Consider the following 25,474-nt stretch of genomic DNA (forward strand, 5'->3'; position numbering starts at 1 on the left):
CTAACATTTATACTCAGGATTGGGGTTAGCCCCAGGTAGCAGGTTTACCTGGGGGTTGCTGGGAAGTCCGATCAATGCTGCAGGAAGAGGGGAGGCAGAACTGGATCCCTGAAAACAAGGGAGTGGGGTGGATGTTCAGAAGAGTGGGCAGGTTTGCCCAAACATACAGCACAATCTATTAACAATACACAAGGCACACTCCACAAGAGTGGGTCCAGGCAGTGACTGACAGCTTGGAATTTTTTATTGGTGTTTGTTTTCTCTGAAACTTATAATTTCTTCAGTCAGCTGTTATGGCCATGAGGTTTTAAGTTAACATACTTCATCTAACCAGGTTGTTTAACTCTGCTCCCAACATGATTTCCCCCCACTGATAAGCAATAAACAGTCCTATATAGATGTGCCAGATGTTTTTATAGAAAAATATATGTATGTAAGTGGAAGTCCTTAGTGGAGAGATTGATGGAAGGAGTTTGATCATTATATTGAAATTGAGTCTTTTCAGCCCAGTAATTATACAGCGGTTATGCAAAGGACACCAGCAATTAAACCCCCTAGAATGTACGAATTAGCAGTCCAGGCCATTACATACACTATTGTACAGCAATTTACCCAATATGCACAGCATTAAGGTTCTTGTAATACTTGCAGAGCCTTTTATTAATATAACAGTAAATTTTGTGTTGAGATCAACACAAGGCCAGTTTGCATATTATTTTCTACTACTTTCCTAACAGGATTTTCAGAATGACTTACTGTTATCAAATAATTTCACTGAAAAAATGCCTGTTATAGTGAATACTGCATCTTGCATGGCTATAACTAACCTAATCACAGGTTTCAGGTTAAATGATGTGGTCCTTTTGGATTTGAATAGCACAAATTAAAACTTAAATGTGGACCAGGCTGGTGGTGAAATGAACAAAATGAATAGAACAATACAACCTAATTAACTTTCTACAGCCTTGAAAACCTTTCAGATCCAACCAATTTAGCCAACTTTCCCAATGCGGTCTGCACATTTTCAATTGGAAACAACACAGAGGGCTTTTGTGGCAGCTCACTGATGTTCTGCTGAAAGATTCTTTTTGTTCCACTGCACTTTATTAGAGCACAGACTTCAGTGGGCGATTCCATACAGAGCCCATTAATTGGACAGATAGCACAGATATATCTTGTGATTTGCCTGGCTTTTTAGCTGTTCATTGCTGGTAACAGAATTCTGCGTTTCGGTGATATGAAGGCTCCTTTCATTGCACTGAATATCAAATTGAAACTATGAATATATGCAAATACTTACAGTGAGGCACTGTATATGGAATGCACAAAATATTGAGGCCATCAGTCATGCACTTTTACATCATAATTTTCATCATTCAGTGACACACATATATTAAAAATAGCCACATAATGATGTACATCTCTTTTCAGAATAGAACATATTTCAACATGTCATTACACTTGTCATTGTCCCAACGTTCGTACATTCTCAGTCTTTGATTCCTGAGCATAAAGATGATATCTTACAGTAAAAAATACAATACCACCCCTCAACAAGGCCTGTTATTACTATAGACAGATCATCAGATAATCATAATTTATTATACTTTCTAACAAAGTCACATTTATACTACAGCAACACTGTGTGTATGTGCTGAATGTGTGATAGTACTGTGGTACTCTATGTGCATGTAGGTAACATGAGGTTGTGTGCACATATAGGCTACATACAGTACTTGTACTGGTTTTAATTAGATTTGAGCATGAGCGCAAATGAAATTTATTTTCCTAAGAGATGATCGATACAATATTTCAGCTTTGTCTAATTTTGTGCAAACATCAATCCACAGCATCATTTTCTTTTTTCCATATAACTGCTGAGTCCATCCAACAGCTCACATTGTAAACTTCATGTCCTTGGGATTTATAGTTATATGATAACTGCCAAGATTTACTTTACTCCACTCCCACATAAGAGTGACAACAAACAGAGAGCTCAAAAAAATCAGGGGAAAGCAAGGTTTCCATTATCACAGCAAAGATTGTCAGGACCTTGAGTACATTAGGCCATCTTGTCTGTAGTCTATTACATATCTTCAAAATAGTGCCTCCAAATGTCTGAGTAAATGTCTTATATTCAGTCCAATGACTGAACAAGAGCATTTATGACTTGAGTATCCAATGATTAAAAAAGTTGCACTGCACTGAAATGAGCAGCACTTTCCTGGAAGATATTTCATACAAGTGGTGACAACAGCTTCAAAGAAGTTCATAATGGTCCAGTAAATGTTTGTGCAACAGGTCCATTAACTTTGCCACCACTGAAGGTTCATCACGTTTTAGAGCACAGTGCAATACATGAAATGTTTTTGCAGCTCCCTTTGCAGTTTCTCTTACTGGAATGGCATTACTGCAGGTTTGTGTCTTTGGAAGTCCTTGCTTTTGAATATCAATGATCACATGGCATTTTCAACTCCATGTTGCCCTGTAGTACATGGGCAGCTACAAACTATGACTTATAAATATACTTGATATATGAGCTACATTTTGTGCTGTGAATGAGGTATAAACTCACAGAGTGAGAGAGACATATGTAATTTCTGCACTGTTGTACTCATATCTCCCACTCCACAGTTCCACACTGGCGCTTCTGTGGATCACTTCTTCTCTCTGACCTCGTCTCTGCCACCTGTACCACAGAAAGGTCTCCTGACTTGAAGATCTCTCTGAACTTGGCGTTTCTTCATCTACAAGACCCGTACACTCCTGGGATATGGTCAGACATTCATGTGATTCTACTGTTATGTCATCTGACTCCACGTGTTCCACATCCACTGACTGTACAACTATCTCTTCAAGATCTGGTGATGATGGGCCTGTATCTGTTGAATTTGGATCTCCACTTGGGGTTCCAAAATCTATTTCCACTGATGAATCAGGAGACACTGAACTAGGAGGGGATATGGTGACAGTGACGAGTGGTAGTGGGACGCCATGAAAATCAGAGGCTACACTTTGAGGCATGTTGGCTAGGCCACTTTCCATGTCTGGATCCACACAGACTGATTCTGTTTGCTGTGAGGGATCCAAGGGGCACAGTGTGGTAGGGTCCACAGTGGGTAGGGGTGAACTTGGATCTGATTGGTAGAAGGGTGGGTCCTCATTAGACAGAGAATCAACACTCAGGTCAAATGGCTCTGGTTCAGGGTCCATAAACACTGAGTCAAGATCATCTTGATCTAGGGAAGTCAGCATTACTAAGTCAAAGTGAACCAGGTCGGCATGATATATAGCAGTGGTATCAAGTGGCTCTGGAAGTGGTGGCCACTCTGAGTCTTGGGGCTCTGGTTCAGTGTTTGGTTGCATTTGCACTGAGGTGGAAGCAATGGCTGACTCTGATGTCTCAGCGAAAGAGACAGAAGGGTAATCTGGAAGGGTATCAATGGGATCTGGACTTGGGATGCTGTCAGTTGGACTTTGCGGTGAGTCTGGGTCAAGGTACTCTGACACCACAATTGATGGACATATGTTTTCTCTCTCCAAATTATATGGTTTAACAGAATGACGATCACCCATGGACTCATCACAAATGGAGACTGGACCATGATCAACAGGGTCAGATGAAGAACTCACTGGTGAGTCTGATGATTTTAGTTCTGTTTGTACTGGGTCTGTGGGACCCCTATCTTCTAATCCTGAACTCGATGAACACACAGTAGTAGGATCTTGAGCTTCTGGATCTGACTTCTCCACAGCCACAGGGTCCAAAGACTCTGGATCTGACATAATTTCATAATCATGATCTTCTGGAGGTGACACAGTAACGACAGGGACTGGATATGGTAGGTGTACTTGATCTTTTTTCTCAATTGTTTCAGGATCACATGCGGTCACTTCTGCAGGGTAAGATGGTTGAGAATCTGACGGGTGCTCCTGATCTATATCTACATTTATTAGCTGTGCAGTGACTGACACTTCCAGTTTCATGGTCACTGACTCCTGAAGACTCTCAAGGGCTGGTTCTGATGCAAGTGGTACTGTACTATGAGTGAGGACTGGCTCGTTACGGGCCATATCAGATGAACTCTCAACATCTTTGTCTGGCAGGTCTGATTCTGGATCTGGTTTAGTTTTGATGGGTATGGCACTCAGGTCTAATGACTCTGGTTGAACTGCACTCAGGTCTAATGACTCTGGTTGAACTGGTCTAACAGAGCTTATTAATATTGGATCCAGAGGAAGAGGAATGGCACTCTCCACATACATTGACTGTGGACTGGCAAGAATGCTGGGATCCATAGACAGTTGTTTTGGCAGACTTTTGCGGGCTGCTTTCTTTTCCTCTTTCTCATCTGGACAGTTGACAGCAGCATCCGCTGTGCTTTGTCGGACCAGGACCTTGCTTCTGGCCTGGGTCCCTACAGACACTTTAGACACTTGTGGTTTCTTTTCTCTAGTGCCTATGTCTATACCAGAGGTTCCAAGTCCTTCAGCTCCTGTTGCTGCCCCTGTTGCTGCCCCTGTTGCTGCCCCTGTTCCTGGCCTTGGTCCTGTAGCTGTCCCAGTCCCTAAACCTACTCCTACTCCTACACTTAGACCAACCCCAGCTCCAGCTGCCATGTGGCCACCTTGGGGAGACCATGTGTTGTAATGCTGCGTAAAAGTATTGAAGTTACTGTTGAAAGCCCGCAGCTCTTTACAGAGGTCCCTCCTGAGTTCAGCTAGCTCTCGACGCATGGCCGACACCTCTTCCTTCCACTGCATGCTGATAGCTGCAGCCAAGGTGGCTGATTCTTTAATACTGGCCTGAATGGCTTTTGGTGATGGTCGTTCTGGGCCAGTAGACCTGGAGGATCTGAAGAGGCTTGGAGAAACAGGAGGTCCAGACAGAGGTTTAGCTGTAGCTCCCATGTTATCTTGTTGGTATAGCCTGTCTCTCCTGATGGGGCAGCCTAGATCATCATGAGCCAAAGGGGCTGTGTCTGCCAAATCCTCATGTACACTGGCCTGGTCGGGTAAACAAGAGTCTTCCTGCACATAATTTCTGTCTGGAAGACAAATGTAAATATGTAGCTGTAATATGGCCACAGGTGTGAGCAGCTGGAGAGAATGTGCTTTTTATTGCTACAAAGCAGTTACATCAAGTCATGCACTGAATACCATGAGTCAAAATAAGGTAATTGGAGATATCTCACAAAATAAAGTGCATATTTTATGATTATTGCCTCAGTTCAACTGCCTTTATAGGATGGATATATTTTGAGTAATTTTAATCCTCTGTAATATTATTACACATTAGAGTCATGGTTTGCTGAAAACCACTGCAATACTGTGAAAGCACTCCCATTTTGACTCATATCTGTTAATGGTTTACACTGCCTTCTCAACCTCAATTTGTTGCATGCATTTTTAACATCTTTTCAATGCACAAAGCTGAAAATCCTAGCTCCTCGAACACACCACAGAAAATAGACAATGTCTTTGATAAATGAGGTGAAAGAAAAATTATTGCATGCTCCTGAGTTTTCAGTTGAAGATAAAAAATGTATTCTTTGTGCAATGAAAAGACGCAAAGATAAGCAAAGCTTCCAAACCTTTTCCCATCAATCAGGAAGTATAGTATGAACCCTATTGAAAATGTGAGGTCCAGTTTGACCGATTGATTCCAAGCACAAATTTTTCCAAGTCCAAAATAGTGGCAAAATCCATCACATACAAAACTCTGCATCCTATAAATGCAAAAATTAAAAAAAAAAAATTTTACAGAGAAAGCAGTGTAAGCAAACATTTATAAGTATGAAGAATTAATCAAAAGCACATCTCCAGATGGCCACACCTCGAGCCCTCCCTATTAAAGTCCAGCTGATGATTTTAGATCATAACTGTACTGTGGGAAGAGGCAGAATCCACTTAGACTTTTCATCCGACCTTTTTCTTCTTTTCTTCCCCCGTTCTTTGCCTGTACATGGACGTATCACTTCCTCTGCGAATCCAGCCATCACGGGAATTGTTGAAATCACCAGCAGTTTACAATTTAAATCAAGGATCAGAATAACAAATAAATGCATGTCAGCTGAGTAGGGATGTGATATACGTGACTAACCGATGTGACAGATCAGTTTCTATCCAGTGACAGATTTACATTATAGTTGACATAACAGTGTGCGTCTTTGTAACGTGATTTTAATGTGCATAATCACAAACTTTGCAATCATAATTTGTCTCCAGTGAACAATGTGTGGGTGAAGAAACTTCACTCTAGTATGTAAAAACTGGGTTTGCCATTAAAGAATACTTGATTTGACTATTTCTTTGTCCAGTTTGTAAGTACATTCACAAGTGTCACCATGTAGCATCATAAAGAAAATTAGATATCCAAAATGTAGCCGACTTCTATTTCAGACAATTTCCATTTGTGGTTTTCAATAGGGTTCATAGCTTTACTCTCTGATGCATCCAGTGGATGAGCAGATGAGGCACTGTATCCAGAATACAGTAGGATGAATGACACAGCTCACAAGTTTCAGCTACAATAATCAAAAACAATGGCAACATACACAGCAAATCATGCAACGATATGAAGCTGTTTAAATAGTTTGAATTAATTATTACACCTTAATACCAAATGTAAGATGTTGGTGTCGATGTGTAATTAGGCAAACAACAATACCAACATTCAGATGTTATATATTGTACAGTGCAGATGATGTCTCCATACCTGTGGTGGACCGGATGGTGGAGGTGACAGTGGAAGAGGTCATAGGTGGGATGCAGTCATCGTCTTGGGAGTATCCGGCCTGGATGGCTCGCAGGTAACTGTGACTCCTGGTCCGGAAGCAGCCGGGCAGGTCTAAAGCTTCCATGGCCTGGGATTCCACCTCGCTGAACACTGACTCGCAAACCGACTCAAACTGGCCATTTATTTCCGTCTCGCTCACCTGCGAGGAAAAAAAAGGCAGAACTTTTTTGTCTTGATTGTTCAGCAAGTGAGACTATTTTTTTGCTTTTCTGCAGAAATGACACTGTGTTTTCTGTCGTTTCAAATTAGTATAAAAACCAACAACAAGGCTGAAATGAGATTTGACGACACATAATTGGATCGGCAAAAGATAGCAGAGAATGAACACTACAAAATGACTCATAATGCCACAAAAATGCCATCATTTGAGAATTACTAGAAATTGTTCTGTCTATCAACACTAGTAGATGACCTGTGGACTGATTCATTTTTCGTTGCAGCAGCTCTTGTTTTGTGTGCAACACAGCCACAAAACACTATCAAGGTCATATTTTATTTCATGATTATTTTTGTTCCATGTTTCAGGTGTATGACGGATCTTCTCTTTTCTTTTGTTCCAGCTTGTTAGAAAATGTACGAGCAGAAATTGTTTGGTGGTTATCACTTCACTCTCATTTAGCAATATCAAGAATCAAAGATAAACATCGTGCCCTATTTGGATTTGGAATTAAGGAGTTTAGCTGAGCTTTTAAGACTCTGAACAAATCAATACACCTCACTTTTAAGAGGGAGATGGATATCACAAATGCCCTTTTATTCATTGAGAGAAACTATCCATGATATATTTTCATATATAACTAGTGTCAATAAAAATTCAAGGTGTGTAGGTTTAAAATACAACACATAAAATGGATATGAGAGAAGTATGAAGTGTGTACAAACATATAAACTGTGTTAAAAAATTATTAGACCACCCTTATTTTCTTCAATTTCTTCTTCATTTTAATGCCTGGTACAACTAAAGGTACATTTGTTTGGACAAATATAATGGTTATAACAAAAATAGCTCTTAAGAGTTTAATTTAAGAGCTGATATCTAACCATTTTCCATGGTTTTCTTGATAATAACCAAAATCACTTAAGTTCTTACGTCAATATCTATGGCATTGTACTGCCAAAAACAGCGCTTTTAGGCATTCCATGTTTTCTTTTTTGTTTGTTTTAGTCCCATGATGCACACAGGAGTTAGTACGTGATTGCACAACCATTGTTTTTGATGACTTTTGATGGTCTAATAATTATTTCCACAACTGTAAGTGACACAGTGAAGTCTGATTTTGAGGAATTCCTTAAGCAGCTCCCAGTCTGAGACTAAGAGCCTTCTGGTACTTTCCTAATTAGAAGAGGGTACCTCACCTGACTCACTTGGCTAACACAGCTAGCCTGGCTGAGGGTGCTGACGGCCCGCATATAGCTCTGGTTCCTGGAGCGAAACTTGGGAGAGTTGTAGTTGGCAGAAGGATCCAGGGCGAGGCTTGGGTGCATGTCCCTGGTGGCTTGCAAGTGGTAGCTCTGACTGAACAGAGAGAGAGGAGACGAGACACAAGCAGGTAGTTTGACTGGAGCCACGGTACTGTTTTTTTTTTAAGAAAGACTATTAGTATAACGTTACCGATAAAAATACACTTTCACTAGGGGTTGCAGGTGTAGCACGATGACAAAAATAGTGAAGAGCTAACAAGAGAGGGAGGTTTATTTTGACATCGCTTTTCCCAAGAGGGGAGGTATTCTCTCTTTCAGCTTCTCTGCACCAGTGCATTGATGACCAGTATCCTTAAAAGGAAATTTGATTTCTGCTGCGCTGAAACATCCAATCAATGCTTGAAAATGAGGGAAATGCAAATCAGGAGCTAGTTAGTGAACGAGTGCATCAGAGAGCACCCGGTATCAGCCAGGTCAATTAAATTTGCAAACCAAGCAGAGCAAAAGGGAAGTTAAGAAAAACATGTCCTAAAAAATTAATGAATAACACAGAGGAAGAAAAGGCACATAAAGGTAACTAAAGAATACTACGTGAGTCATATCAGGAATACTAAAGTGAAGCTCCCACTGCCAGATCTATTTTAATGGCAGACAGGGATGAGTAAGCAGTTTCTGGGCTTTTTATAGAGATAAACGCTGGTGTTTGGCAGCAAGGAAAATGCTAGTGTGATTAAAAGTCCCCCAATCCATCTTGTCATGTTGTTGCAATGCCTTGTGTATTTGCAAAGTAATATCAACATCCTAGAGCAGAAACATCATAAGATTAAATATGAATGGTAGGTCTAACTGCTCTAAATGGAGGCGCTATCTGAAAATTAAACTGGGGAATCTCTTGAAAGATAGTATGTAGCTATATGTTGCAGTTTGGAAAATAGATAGCATTTACTAACAGGTTAGTATAATGTATAGGAGTCAGTCAAATCACATCACTGTTCTGTTTAAATGCCTTATGCTTTGGCAGTACAGTATGAGCAGATTGCCCCAGGTGACCTCTCATTGACTGGTCTTGAGTGTTTGCTCTGTGAGGGGTCTATATTGAGTATGTCAGCAGGGCAGCAAGCCAGCTGGCTCCAGTGTCTAACCACTGCAACATGGCAGCAAAACAGAGGTAAGGGGAGGGGAGGCGCTGAGCCTGTATTCACCTTAAGTCTGCAGCAAAATTGGTGATGTAGTTACGCATGTCACTGTTGATTTTATCCAGGCGGTAAGAGCTGTAGGGTAGAGAAAAAAAGAGAGTTACTGGGTCCCATAAGTGGGAGTTGGATGGATGTGACATCACTGGGCACAAGTTGTGATGCACTGAATGTTTGCTTGGGATTTTTCACCAAAATGCTGCAAACATTAGGGTGATACAATATGACCGACATGGCCTCTGTGCAATGACAAAGAGTGGGATAACAGTTACATTTAGTTGTAAGACAAAAATGCCCAGTAGAGGCAATGCCCTTGAAATGAAATATGTACAGACACACAAGCGTAGTAATGAGCAGTGTTTAATGAGTTCTGTCACATAGTAAGTGCCCACACACATGGTCCACCACCAGTACCTAAAAATTATAGTATAACAAAGCATTCATGATGAGATGCCGCACACATAAAAACAATTACACCACATCATAAACCACACATTCTTTCCCAGTGTGGATAATTAGATCTGGTTAATTGAGCCAAGTGAGAATTAAAAAAAATTACCAACCATTCTTCCCTGGGCAATGAAACTTAGCCAAGCTTTGAGCTGACAATATCAGATAAAAGTGCACCCTGTCTGTAGGGATGTCTATTATCGCCAGTTGAGTGAAAGGAGGCTGTTTTGAAAATACATTGGCCTCTCTATCAAATCATGCCAGAGTAAATTTCCTCTTATGTCACTGACTGGTGCTAATGCACTTCCATTGTTAAGACAAGAGATGATGGGAATCTCATGCTTCCTGCTTTCAAGCTGTTGAAGAATGTATTCTTGGAATGGTAAAACAAAGTCCAGCCTTGGCCATAGCTGCCCTTTGTAGATATCAGAGGAATTATCCAAAAACAAAAGGTTCCTTGATTCATTATTGCATAAAAGGAAATGACAAAGTTTAAAGGTGGGGTATGAGATCTTAGAAAAATGGTTCAAGCAAGCTACATTTTGAAAATACTCAATTCAAAAGTCCAAACCCCTTTATTCAGACATACCCCTGAAACCACACCTCCAGAGTACTGGCACGCGCAATGCTTGTTCTGGAGGGTTCACGAGCGCTGCACAGCAACAATTCGCCCGGCTCTGGCAGCCCCGGACAAATGGCAGTTGATTTTGATAGACATATCACCGTTCAATCATTTCGATTGGGCACTTAAAATGACTGAGTGGTGTTTTTTCAGTCCTGTCCTTTCCACAGGTGACTTTTTTTTTGTGTTAGCGCATTTAATTAATTGGTTGTAATCAGGATATGAAGACAATTTTAAGCAATATAGTAAAAAATGCTCCAGGAAAACATCTCACACCCTACCTTTAAGGGTGGCATACACTGGCATTGGGGAATTTGTCAGGCAGTTTTTCAACTTGAAAACTGGAAGAAAACACATAATCAGCCATGAGACTTGCTGTGTTGACCTTGACTGACCAGTTTTCAGCTTGATCAGCCATGACCAGTGAGTTTCCAATGACTTTCGAGGTACATTTGATTCTGCGCTAGTTAAATTTACTACCATGACACACACAGCAGCTCACATTGTGCACAGTGACACTGACTGTAACGTCACGACAACCCGTGTTAACATGTTGTTGGTCTGGAAGTTCTTGACTGTGTGTGAAGAAGACACAATAGAATGAAATTAAAATTTAAATCAATTGAAATCATGCATGTCACATCACATCTCTGCTGTAGAGGTGCCAGGCCTGAAAAATAAACTGAGCCATGAGTAATTGCTCATCTGCTGCTGCTACAGTGTTAAGGCAGCAGAAACCTGATCGATAAAGTGGGGTTGACTGCAGTTTATTTTCGGTCGGATTTCATTTGCACAAACATACTCTGACCAGTAACCCAGAGTATTTAATATTGAGAGGCTGTTTGAATGAAAAGCTGTTGTAAACTGTGGTTTTGTAAAAAAAAAAAAAAAAAAAAAAAAGCAAAGTAAAATGTAGTAAAATCTAGAAGTTAGTTAGTGTTTTAAGATAAACATACAATTCAACATAAAGGTTAGAGAAAAGCTGTATAAATGTCATCAACTAATAATTTTTAAAAAGACAGAAAATTAGAATCAGAAGGTCAAAAACTATGCATTTGTACACAGAGTGACACTGAGGGGATGGGATGTAGATGAAAAAGTGATGATGAGAGAATTGACAGAGAAGAGAAGGTAGGCTAACTATGCATGACACGTTCCTTGCAGCTACAAATCAATGAATTGAAAATCTGCTTTAACCTTGAATTTTGAGGAAGACACGCTCATATACATTACAGTCTGAACCACTCCTTGAAACAAGAATTATTGAATACTTTCAAGTGCTAACTCTGATTAATTACAGCAACTCACAAAGCTAATCATGAATGAATAAATGTATCTCAGAAACTGGCATACACTGGTGGGATTGATCATCTTGTGGTATTTAGACACCGGACCAAAGTCATTGAAAGAGAAGTTGCCGGAGATGGAAGTTAATTATTGTCTCCTGTGCATGTGTTTGTATGGGTGTCAATGTAAGCAACTATCAGATGTGACATATCATTAGTGATTGACTTAGTGAGTCATTATGCTAATGGCTAATAGAGGAATTTGCCACATGTCATTCTGTTCCCATCATCATTAATATATTCGTTAAACATCTTTGGCAGGTCCTGCTATGGCACAAAAAAAAAGCTGATTCATATTCAATTTATCATCGACTCTGCAGTTCACAGGACACAGAGGACCCGCGGGTTAAACTGTAATGGACGGGGCTGGGGGGGTGTAAACGATTATTAATTAGAACAATCATCGACATCTAACTTTCCTTCAACTGCACAGGCTGCTCCAGCTGTGATCTATTCTTTAATGGTGAGAGGAACAAAGAGATGACCCTGGAAACTACTAAAGTGACAGCAAGCTTGAAAGAGGGAAGGATGGAGGGAGGTGACACAACCTGACAGCCGGCTCTCACTCTAACATGATTTGCTTCAGGGAGCCGCTGCTGTCAAATATGTGTTTTGGCCCATGTGAATGCCCCCGTGGGACAACAAATTGCTACAAGTGCAGAGAAAATGCAGCCTTCGCTATGTCTGTCTTGACTCCAGTCCAATTCCATCCCAATGAAACATGATAGCATGCAAGCTCTAACACCAGGTGATGCTTCATGATGCTTCAATCTATTTTGGCTCTTATCTGTGAACTCAAAACAGTGACAGATACAGAAAAAACAAAACAAAACAGCTGCATACCAATGAGAGATTCAGGCACTGTGCTGTGACACAAGATGTTCCAAAATATGCACTTTGCATTACTGAATTAATCCAACACAATTCAAAATTTACCCACTATAATCACAAACTTTTTTCACCAAATGTTTCTGTCATCTTTGTGATCTGGTTCCTAATGAATTCCTATTTATGATGATCTGAAACTGACCACAACAATCAAAAGTTGAGACCGTTTCAATCCAGAAATGACCTTTCCAGATAATACAAAGACCACATTCCCTGTGGGTGTTTTACAAGTGAGAGAAGAACAATTGCTGTCTGAAATAACCATTTCCACCATCATTTGTTTGTGTCCCTTTGGTATTCTTTGGCATTAAGTGATCACAGACCGACCAGGTTTGCAAAATGAGCATGACCTTTCATGTGAATGGATTCATGGCGAGTCGAGTTAACACATTTTTCTAGTAATCACTGTTCACTGCAGCCTTCTGCTATCCACCACACTGTTGGACAGCACTGATGAAGCTCTGTCTGCTTATTTTTAATATCAAAATCTTTACATATTCATTAAGAAACACTAATGATTACACAAGAGTACCAGTGCAGAGTAAACAAACAACACTACACCCTAAGCATAAGAGGACAGCCAAGACACATCACTGTTCACTTGGGTCAGATTCTGTTACTGCCTAAAACACTTCCACAAGAAGGTCAAACAACCCCATGCACACAGTGGACTTAAAGGGCTCATATTTTGCTAAACCCACTTTTATTAGTCTTTGGTACATTTATTTCTATATTTGGACCCTAATAGTTCCAAAAGTTTGAATTTGAACCCTCCAGGTGCTGCAAAGTTATCTTTATATTCATTTTGGCTAAAATCAAGGGAGTTCTACAACCTGTTTTAATTCCTTCCTAATTTGTAACGTCTATAACTAGTTACATCACAACATCTGCACATATAAGGTCAAGACTTCCACCGAACATTTCTCCGAGTATGGCATAATTGTTTGTCAGCAGCAGCGATTGTAGTCTATACTGAAACAAGAAAAGCACTCAGAGAGCGCAGACCTCCACCAAGACAGGTCTGCCCCCCGCCCCCCCGATCACCACCAAAATTTAATCATTTGTTCCTCGTGCCAGTATCAACATTTCCTGAAAACTTCATGAGGTAAATATATCCAAACTTCGAGCTGATTATCTAAAATGTTCAGTTGTTGGTTGAATGGGACAGAGCAGCACAGCCAACAACCTGGAAGGGGTGGGGCGTGAAGTGGCTCATTTGCATTTAAAGAGCCAGCGCTAAAAACTACCTTTCTGGTGTCATTACTCAGAAATAGGGCTGAAGATGGACCTGTGGAGTTGAATTAATGAAGAATTCAGACCCAAGTATAGCATTTACAGTTTATGTAGACCACAGGGAAATGTTTTAAAATGCATAATTCCATTAAAAAAAAAAAGCAAAATATCACTCCTTTAAGTCACACAATCATACAGTGTTTTCACCATCTGATTCAAGAACTAACACACCTGACACAAATTTACCAGCATAGAGGTACACAGATATAATGTTTCCAGGGTGTATTATTATTATATTATTAGTAGTCAATAAGACAGAAAACTGAAACCAATATATAGTACATTTGCTATAAAAATGCTGAAGTTTTTGAGCAAATCCAAATCTTATAACAATATTTTAGGTCACTTTGACAGGAAGGATAGCACGTAATATGTATACTATTTGATAAATAAATGTTATTTTCTTGTTTAAGTGAGAAAGTTGTGTGGCGGACTGAGATATGGAGCTGCAATAGACATAAAGTAGTAGTATTTTAGAGAAATATTTCATTTGATTTGAATAAATGATATAACCAGATGATGTATTTCCTGTTATATTCTTGTAAGGCAATACTAATATTAATATTGTTATTACTATAGCATTAAATTAAATAGATGTGGCTCTATGTAGCTGCAACATAATGTAAACTATCAGCTAACACAGTACCCTTTGTGAAGATTAAAAGACAGTCTAATTTTGACCAACTGTCAAAAAAAGAGCTTATTTTTTACTTGTAGGAGAAAATTTGATAATACTACAGTACAGACGTATGTAGCATGACACAATGTGCTCTATACTTTATCCAGTGAGTGATACAGTCTGTGAATACATGTTACTTTTATTTATTTTAGTCTGTTTTTTATCTATTTATTTTTAGTCTGTTTTAACCATGATCGGTGAGCTGCTGGGAGTACCTGTCCATATATACAGTCAGTGTTTTTTTTTTTAATTTACTTTTTATTTTGTTTTTGAGGAAAACATAACACAAATACTTACACTAACAAAACAATACAGAACAAACAAACAACAGGGGGGAGAGTCCAGCCTTAGAGCACCATCTAGTCCACATATACATACATCACACACATGTATCAATATACTCGTATACTCATATTATTTATTTTTTTTCCTTTCCAGTAAGGTTTGAGGATCCTTTGAAATTATACAAAGTCCGGTCTCACAGTTACGATATAAGTGAGCCACTTCAACCAATTTTCAGTAAAAATATCAGTTTTACATCTTAAATTCAATGTGATTCTCTCCATGACATATATATTGTACACGACATCAATCCAGTCATTTATAGTGGGTATGTCTCTTTTCAGCCATTTTCTGGTCAGGGTCTTCTTACTTGCTACTAAGAGTAATCTCAATAAACATTTATCACTCTTAGTACACTTGAGTTCTTCTAAATCGTTGAGATACATGGTCTTAAAGTCAAAACAAATTTTAAACTTAAGAACTGCCTCCAAGAGGCCATGGACACATCTCCAAAATGGAGCCACCGCGGGACAATCCCAGAAGATATGGAAGTGGTTTGCAAAAGTACTTTGTTTCAAGTACTTAGTGTAAGTGTTGAAACTCTGCACTGCAACTCTTACTTTAATATGTGTGTGTTTTATTTTTATTTTATTCTATTTTTTTATTTTATTTTATGTGTTGTTTTATTACTCGCTGTTTTTAATCACCTTTTACATGTTTCTTTTATAATGTTTTAAATGTGTTTCTTTTTGTTTCTTTTATTTCAATGTCCTGTGTGAAGCACCTTGAATTGCCTTGTTGCTGAAATGTGCTATACAAATAAACTCGCCTTGCCTTGCCTTGCCTTCCACAGGACCTCCAACATGCAGACTGGTCAGAGTACTTAGCTTTCTGTGCTGGAGTACAAAAGAATCGAGTCAAGTTCTTCCAGCTGTATTCCCTCCAGGAGGGGGAGCTTGTTGTTGTCCATTCTTATCTGCAGATTCTGTCCTGTCTGTGTTGTTTTTAATGTCCCCTGTATGTGTCCTGCGGTTTTAATGTTTTGTGTGTAACATTTGAGATGTCCTCTCTAGACTGCAGAAGAAATCTACCGACTGGTCTCAATAAAGTCACCTTGAATAGTGTTGATTTCTTGGTGGTTTTGGTAGTCCTGTGTGTGTACTGGTACGTGACTTGTCCCTGTTGTTGATAGTTTGGAATATCAGTATTACATATAACACCTTTAAGAGTTGCAGCAGAGTTGCAGCATGCAGCAGAACACAAATTATACAGATTGTGAACAAATGCCTCCATGACTTAGATGACCAGAATGCAACGCTTTTCAGATTCTGAAATCCACAGTAAACAGGTCACTGTTTGGAGTAGATATACCCCATTTTGGCATTCTCAAAGTGGGTTCAGCTGAGCATTTAGACACCTCACTAATGACACCCTTGGGGACATTCCTAGTGTTGAAATGAATGCAACAACAGTCCGGCTCCTCTTGACTCTATAATGCTGCCGCTGCTGTCAGTGTGCTCAGAAATGGGCCACACAGCCTCTATGCTGGTCAATATCTTCTTTTCAGCAGAGCCCAGCAGACTCTTGGTCTAACCACTGAGAGAGTCATTATTCAAAGGGGCCTTCAAGTACAATAACTGCAACTGATAGCCCTTCCTGCTGTTGCATCCTCATAAATCATTCACTGTTTACAGCTTTTCAGAATGGATACTGAGGAAAAGCTTTGCAAAATCTGGAAAAAACGGCATACTTCACCAAGTCTGCTTCATTCACTAAATCATATTCTGAAAGAGCTGTTAAAAAGGCCAAATGACTGCATCTCATGTGGAAGTATCATTACGATTCTGTCTGATCTCAGTCCATAACATTGGATTTGTCATTTTATACCCACTGGGATGAATATCTGGGTTATTATGTAGGCATGTGCAAGTATAGCTTGGGACTAAAAAAGCTGGGTTTGGATAGCTGCTGCCATGCTTCCTTTCTCTTGTCATCCTGCAGAGAAACATCACAGACACACTGCCACAAATGCTCATCATTAATTCTGTTTGTGTGTACATGTTTTCATCAGGGTCAGGTTAACACTGGTGGAATCTGTAGGTGTTGCCTGCTGCAGTTTCCGTTCTGCGCGAGAGAGCAGCAGTTTTTAAAACCTCCACGGAATCGCAATGAGCAGGGTCGGCAACGTGGGGAGTGAGAGACGAGGATATGACAATCATCTGTGTTAGTTATGTGTCTGTTACTGTGACTGTGAGGCGTCACATACTGCTGCTATGTGTCCATCACAGGCCGCTCATTACAATGAGGTCGCACACAAGGTTGTCTTTGCATAATGTCTACAATTTATGTCAGATTATTTGCCTTTGGGCTCATGCAACTAGAGGCAGAACTGATTTATGCAGCAGCAGTTCTGCGTGGTTTTTTTTGGCAAAGTAAAACTCCCTGCATAGGAGAGAAATGACTATACTATGATACTCCCTTAAACAGCAGGAAGGACAGTTTTTGCTCTTTTTCTCTTTTCTGATTAAACAGACATTATTCATTCTGACTTTCTAAGGAGGCTTTCTCATATAATTCCAAGTATTGACTTCAGATTAATATTATACCACTTAAGGCTTGGTACTTAACTTTGATATTTGTATTACTAACTGAACAGATCAAATCAGTGCATGCAACATTTATGCAGTTTTTGTGTATTATCAATAAAAAAACATCTTTATTTCTGATTTATGATGTTGTAGAACATTTTTCAGTGTTAAAATACCGATGATAAAAATCAGAAGGTGAAACAGACATCAGATAAAATCACACTGTCGCAAATAACAACAAACTGCTTTGAATGTATTAAAAATCAGATGAGGTGAAAAATACAACTTAATCCTATCCACAGTGTAATACTTTTTTTTTTAATGGAAAACTGGTACTGTTTTACTAGTATTAGTTACGGTTATTGATGCTAAGGTATCAGTATTTTACTGGTATCAAAACTTTGGTACTACAAGACTGTCGGGGTATAAAAAAATATGAATACAGTAATACGCATTTGTGTGTTTAGGTATATTTTTAGAGAAGACTTCCAGTTGCAGGTTTGATCAGTCCATAACACCTTCCAGTCTTCAGTAGTCCACTGGTGGTGTTTCATGGCCCAGGCAAGCCTCTTTTTCTAATTCTGAAGTCTCAGCAATGGCTTTCTTGCTGCAACTCGACCCATCAAACCTGCAACTGGAAGTCTTCTCTTCACAACTGAAACTGAGACTTGCTTACTACGACCACTATTGAGCTGTGCTTGAAGCTGTTGTCCTGTGAGTCTCCTATCACGCAAGCTGTTGACTGTCATAAACTTGTCTTCTGATTCTGTTGTGTCTTTGGGTCTCTTCCTTCCTCAGTCTCTTCCTGTCAGCATTTCCCCCAGTTTCTGAGTACCTTTTGATGGTGAAGGAAACTGGACTTACTGACACCTGGACTTTCTTGGCAGTTTCTCTGTAGGACAGATCTACATTTTTAAGTGTTATGATGGTCTGTCTCTCTTCTATCGTCAATTGCCTTTTCCTCGTCATTTTTATTGTAAGACACTACTTTCTGCAGTACAATACTGTTCAAATAATGCTCACATCGGTACGGTACCAAAGTGTGTTCCAACACTACTTTTATGCAGACAGAGGGGGTTGGAAGGAATTCAGAAACGTTGGGACACCTGTAGGAATTGGTAGCACCAACTTTCGAGGCTTGATCAACCTCCATTGCTGCAGAACTGTTTTAAGTTGTTAACCCATTTCTTGTTCGCCTTTTTGTATGATTCTGAAATGTACATTATTTTTCAGTTTTGTTTAACCTTGCTTTTTTTTTTTTTTTTTTTTTTTTTTTTTTTTTTTACCTCTGGCAGTTCACCGCTTACCTTTGTACCATTTCATACTGTTCATTGGACTTGAACTGCTTGAATTTCAATACAAAACTGGAAAAATTGGGGTGTTCTAAAACTTTTGACCTGTAGTGTATATTAAGTTAAAAGTGTCAGGATTGCTATAGTGGTATGGGGCCTGCTTCCCAACCTGAAGAAGGCAGCACATTTAATTTCGTTTGCACCAATATACTGTATATCATAGGTCAAAAATCAAACAAGGCAAACACAACTTATTTTTCAACCAGGCTTTACCTGAAACTGAGTTACAGCTGTCTCTGTGTGTCTGTGGTTACATTATTAACCCAAATCCTGTTTTTTTTTTCACAAACAGAGGCTGTGGAAATTGTTGATGTTACTTTTTAAAGCCACAGACAGAAGATTGCATCTGTGTGAGACTGAGAACACACCCCCGTTTGTCTTGCTGTTGGCAGCTTTACGCCTTAAATGGAGACCTCCAAACTTAAGTCCAACCTTGACTAATACATGCTCTTAATCTACAAGGCTGGTGAAGCAGAGGAGCAGAGGCAGATAAAAAGAGACTTTTATGAAAGAGCAGGTCCGTGGTAGTTTTTAATTGTCATAACATTAAAATAGACTTGTGAATCTCTGCTGTAATTACATTTTCACTTTCTGTTTTGAACAAAGAGGAATGTGTCCCTTTGAACAGCACAGAAAGTGCATTTACTTTTACTGTTCCTTCTAGAAACGGCTCAGAAAAAGACATATCTGCTATAGACTGTGCAATCATTTGGTGTCTAAGTGCTATAACGATAAAATATAGCACCACAATAGGCAGTTAAAAAAGATGAGAAGTAACATTCAAATGCCTTCACTTATGGAGTTGTAAGTGTAAAATGAAAAAAACTAAAATACAAGAAGAAAAAAAAAAACCACCTACTGGAACGAACGGTCACATTAACGACCCATGAATACTAATAAGTATGACAGATGATGACAATATGGTATTTTGATGATGATGTATCTTTTGTGTCTGTGGTCAGTGTTCACAGTTGCAAGTGAATTAGGTTGGAAATGAATGAAATAAATGAACCGCAACAGGTGAAGCAGACAGAGGGAAAAGTAACATTCACAATTTGTTGGGACGCATAACACACAGATACAACTAGGCAGATGTGGGAATACCTCTAACCTAAAATATCATTAGAGGAATTTAACAGTGTAGCATTGTCGTACCTGTCGCAACTGTATTAAGAATCTATTAAGATTCTGTTATTATTCACATAATACATAGCTGTTACTGAATGATCTTTCAGTTGTACATCAAGAGAACCAACAATCACTGGCCACTTTATTAGGTACACCTTACTATTAGTGGGTTGAACTATTTTGCCATTAGAACTCCTTTAGTTCTTTATGACATTCATTCAAAAAGGTACGGGTAAAGTTCCCTAGACCTTTTTTGATCATATTGACATGACAGTATCATCCATGCTGCATCCTATCTCCCCTTCCACTAGATGTCAAAGGTGCTCCACTGGACTGAGATCTGGTGACTTGCTTGAGATGATGCGAACTTTGTGGCAGTAGCCGTTTGAGGATGGGTTCACTGTGGTCATAAAGGGCTGGACATGACCAGCAACAATACTCAGGTGGGCTGTAGTGTTTAAATGATGCTCAAATGACATCAGGGTCTAAAGGAGCCCAGAGGGTGCCAAGAGGATATTTTCTCCACCATTACACCATCATCACCAGGCAGGATGACTGTACCATCCAAATGTTACAGCAGACCAAGCAAAATTATTCCAATCCTACCCAGTGTTGGTGAGCCTGACCAAATTGTAACCTCTTTCCTGGTCTTAGTATGGTCTTCTGCTGCTTCAAGATTTGACATGTTGTACATTCAGAGATGCTCTTGTGCATATGTTGGTTGTGACCAGTGTTTATATGAGTTACTGTTGCCTGTCTGTCAGCTCAAACCAGTCAAACCATTCTCCTTGTACTTTTGGTATTATTCATTCATTTTCTGAACCAGCTTTATCCTCACTAGGGTCACGGGGGTCGCTTGGAGCCTATCCCAGCTACACAGGGGCGAAGGCGGGGTACACCCTGGACAAGTCGCCAGTTCATCGCAGGGCTGACATATAGAGACAAACAATCACTCTCACATTCACACCTATGGTATTAATAGGATGTATTTGCCCAGAGATGTTTCCATATCTTGGACCATTCTCAGCAAACCCTAGACATGGCTGTGCATGATCAGCAGTGTCAGCAGATCAGTAGTGTCTAGCCACTTTTACACAGAGATCCCAGAAAAAAGACAGGATGGTGACCCCACCTTTTTTACACCATTGACCAATTTACACAGCCAAGCCAAAAGAATAACAGAGGTGAGACAGGCTGGACTTTTATACAGCTGACCTGTGTTCCAGAATCAAAGGGGCAGTTACGCAGTGCAATGTATAGTGTGCATATGGAGACACATGGATTCTGCGGCAGTCACCTGGGGTGTTGCAGCTACATGCCATGGGTCCTGCGGCTTTGTGAGCCGTGTGAAAATGGCATGTAGCTGCAGCACCAGTGGCAAGGAGCTGTGGCACCCGCAACATCCCTGGCCTACAGAATCCATGCCAGTGCCTCCATAAGTGTCTGCTGTCTCTCAGGTACGAGGGTAGCCATCATCACACCTTGGTTACAGAACAAAACGTGTTCCTTTTACATAGCGTTCCGGAATCATGATTCCACCTTTATCATGGCTCTGTTACTACTTCCAGAGGTGTTACAAAGGTGGGACCAAATGATCCCACCATTTCATTTATACAGACGTCATTCTGGAATAAAGGTGAAATATTCCTGTACAGAAGTGCTGTGTAAAAGGGGCTTCTGAAATACTCTGGTAGCAACAACAATGTCACATTGACAGACAGTCACTTAAATCACCTGATTTTGAAGCTTGGTTTGATCATCGTCACCATTTCTGCATGCTTTAAACGCATTGAATCATTGCCATATGATTAACCTATTAAATAATAGGATTGACAAGCGCTTAAACAGATGTACCTAATAAAATGGCCTGTGAGTGTTAGTCACACTTTATTATTTAATATCATCCTTATCTAATGGATTTGTTAATACTGTACAATAACAGAGTTGCCTGTGTTGATTTTCCTGTGACATTGTCTTCAGCTTGTCCCGTCATGTAATCCTCTTATGAGCATTTTCTTTCACCGCCAAGTAACAAAAACAAAAGCCTTTCGTTCCCTCGCCATTTAATAGCATCAACATCCCCAAAGAACGCACTGAACACTTTGCTGCAGTTGAAGGCGCTGATATGAAAACCCATAAAGGGATTCTAATGAGTACAGTGTTCAACTATCAAGTGCTCGACACTGATGTATTGGTAGGGCACAATAAAAAAAACCAAAAAAAAAAACCAAAACAAAACACTGTGAATTATCAAAAGAATAACAAGTGGAGGGTTGTTTAGGACATAAATAGATGATGACAGGAAAAAAGCTACTCTCTTGAAAACACAGAATGGAGAACGCTAACACTGAACTCCAACGCTTTTATTGGATTTTCAACCATTTGTTTGGTAGCATTGGATTTTTATGTAGCTTAAAAATAAACTCAAACATCCAAGTGCATTAAGATAATAAAATTCTTCCAAATCATACTGTTAGAAGAGAGCTACATACTATATAACAAATACTATTTCTGTATTCTTCACTTAAAGGAAATGGAAAATACACCAGCTGTGGGTGTATAATGAAAGTCACTCAAATATATCTTTCTTGTGCAATTTGATTTCTTTGTTTCGGAGATTCAATGGTAGTTTCACAAAGACTGCAGTTTGAGAGAAAGGTACACACACACACACACATACATGCACACACACACTTTGAAAGATGATATAATTACCTTGCTTTGAGATCTCATAACAAAGACACACAACAACACATGGAAACACATGGATGAAAGCATTGTGTTGTGCGTTCTGTACCTCTGGGAGTCCAGCAGGTCCCTGGGTCTGATGATGGCCTTGACTAAAGCATCTGGCCGCACCGACTTCTGAGGTGATGTCTTAGGGCTGGAATCCGACTCTCCGCTCTCTTCATCCCCCATGGCTTTAACGTAGCTGCTGCTCCTCATCCGACGGCAAGGGATCTCATCATCCTTCCCGCCACCGGGGTAACCCCCCCACTCATCCTGGGGCACCTGAGGACAAACAAAACCAAACACTGTACTTTGATTTATACCAGTTTTCATTCAGTAGTAAAAGGTTTTTCTTAATATCAAAAGAACCAAAAGAAAAATCTGTTTTAATATTTTCCATTGATTATGTAATGTGCTGTTTAATATTCTCTTGAATTGATCCCCCACCTCTCACACACTTAATTCCATCTGTTGACCCACATGGGGCCATTTTGACTTTGATAAAGAGGCAACACACATTAAAGCTGTCACATGGCTTCCACAGTTGCTTGGTGTTTCTGGTTTCCTATAGCCTTGACTGAAAGGTTATAGTAAAATCTGGAAAAAAACAGAAAAGAAATGGAGGAAAGAGAAAAAAAATACTCTTCATTCACCCCATTGTTGTTAAACCTACCATAAAAACAAGCCAGGCAGTTTACAGTGTACAGTTTTCTTCCACTTCTTAGAGCAGGTAATTGAGTGCTTAGACGTCAGCATCACTATTATCCTATTCAGCACAAGAACAGGGTGTCTTAGTGGTGCTTGCAAGCTGCCTTTGCTGAATATGAAGTTGAATATTTCACACCGAACAAGCAGCTTCATGACGGTCTTTAGAGCAAAAAGACAAACAGAGCATCTTGCATGGAGGCCATCAGGAAGCACACTATTAAGTGGAGGGTAATGCTCTGAAATGCTTCTGCTTGCTTTGCTCAGGCAGCCATTTGTGTGTCTCAAATACATTACAGAGACAGCATACAGTATGTGACTGTTAGAATGGCTAAAAGCTTTGATCAGAGCATTTGTGAGGTAAAATTATTTGGTGAATATAATCTCGACTTGACTCCATTAGGTTACATGCCATTATACAGCATGTAGAAATGTCATTATATGATTCTAATAGGTTTCTGGATTCAGCATGGTTATGCGGCTTATTAAAATCTGCTGGGCTAGTTCCATCTACTCATTTCATGAACTGATGATCATTGTTCACAAGCTCATTACACATAATATTCGCTCTCTTTTCCTCTCTCCAAATGCGCGCACACACACACACACACACACACACACACACACACACACACACACACACACACACACACACACACACACACACACACAGTCATTTTACTTAAGTTAAACAGTATTCCGTTACAGTGACAACAACAGTAGCAGCTGAATCTCTCCCACAAACTCTTTTTGTTCCTGCAGGATTTCCCCGTTTCCTTTTAGATACTATTGTGCAACTTAGTGGAATGGTCTGAAACTTTAGTTAGACATGCATTTACACAGCCAGTGATTTGCACTCATAAAATATGACTGTCGGTAATAATTAAATTCTCTGTGGAGGTTGAGGGGCTCTCTGGTGCTGTACCCATCAGTCACTTTAACATTCTGGCAGATTGGCCTCTGCACTGTGCCAATCCATCCAGCTCCGGCTTTCATTAAGTTAAATGTGAGCATGGTCCACATTTTTGACATTACATTCACGCTCCCATTTGCAACAGCATTTTTGGCAAATAAGAAAAAAAAAAAGCAAAATTATTTTTCAGCATATTGTAAATCAAGTAGTCTTATAGATAACAACACCTCTGCACCTCCTCTTTACTCTGTTTACAGGTTGTAGAAAACAATAAGTATGTATTTCATTTTCTAGCCATGTAATACGTGCTATATTAGTTACATTTTCTTTTAAATGGGATAAACCTGAGTAGCAGAGCCCATCAGCTTGTTCAATTGTTCAAAATAGTCTTAGATACTTGATCTTCTGTTTGTGGGTTGTGATCGTTTCTTATTATAGCAACAAACAGTAATCTGCATCATGTTTGGGTTGAAGTGCCCTTGATATCTAGTTTCCATTTCAGAAACATCTTGATGAAATCGTTCACCGTGCTCAACACTTACACCATAACTACATAGGGAAAATAAATCAAGGTGCGAGTGGAGGAAATTAGCTTTGAGGATTCTGCTACCCATCTGTTTATGTGCTTTTAGCATGTCCTCAACTAGTTGATCATAATTTGGTGCTCTGTGATTGCGCAGAAAATTTTGCATCACTTGAACAAATGAATCATAAGCTATTATTGGTAGAAAGCTGAACTTTGAGGGGAATGTTTGACAGAAATTCCAGCTTTACGCTTGGTATCACTTTAGGCTGCGTCAAATGACCCAAACTGTTGATGGGCTGATTTCTGTAAATTTGGCAAAATCAAACAATTTTCTACTGGTAGCAAAGACATTAATGACCAGTGGATGTAAAAACTTCGAGCGGATTTTTATGTTTCAGAGAGGTAGGGGAATAAAAATATGTAATTGACAGTTTTATTTATTTCTCTTAACCCTGTATAGGGCACTCATTGAAATATTCTGAAATTAAAAATTTAAACCTTTATATATTATTGGATATCATCATCTCCCTCTTCTTGCCATAAAACATCTGAGCAGCA

The 25,474-nt window shown here is 39.6% G+C and overlaps 1 protein-coding gene across 1 annotated transcript in view; it reads right to left on the reverse strand.

The window, feature by feature from the left end:
* Positions 1-25,474, reverse strand: part of dlgap2a (discs, large (Drosophila) homolog-associated protein 2a) — a 226,565-nt gene that overhangs the window by 38,584 nt on the left and 162,507 nt on the right. The window contains exons 5-9 of the mRNA XM_030127700.1: positions 22,840-23,054; positions 9,424-9,492; positions 8,156-8,315; positions 6,719-6,938; positions 49-108 (exon numbers count right to left, since the gene is read on the reverse strand). Of these exons, the coding sequence (XP_029983560.1) occupies positions 49-108; positions 6,719-6,938; positions 8,156-8,315; positions 9,424-9,492; positions 22,840-23,054 (724 nt within the window). The remainder of the gene's footprint in view (positions 1-48; positions 109-6,718; positions 6,939-8,155; positions 8,316-9,423; positions 9,493-22,839; positions 23,055-25,474) is intronic.

Source organism: Sphaeramia orbicularis, chromosome 22 (genome assembly GCF_902148855.1).
Source record: "Sphaeramia orbicularis chromosome 22, fSphaOr1.1, whole genome shotgun sequence".
Classification (NCBI taxonomy): Eukaryota; Metazoa; Chordata; class Actinopteri; order Kurtiformes; family Apogonidae; genus Sphaeramia; species Sphaeramia orbicularis.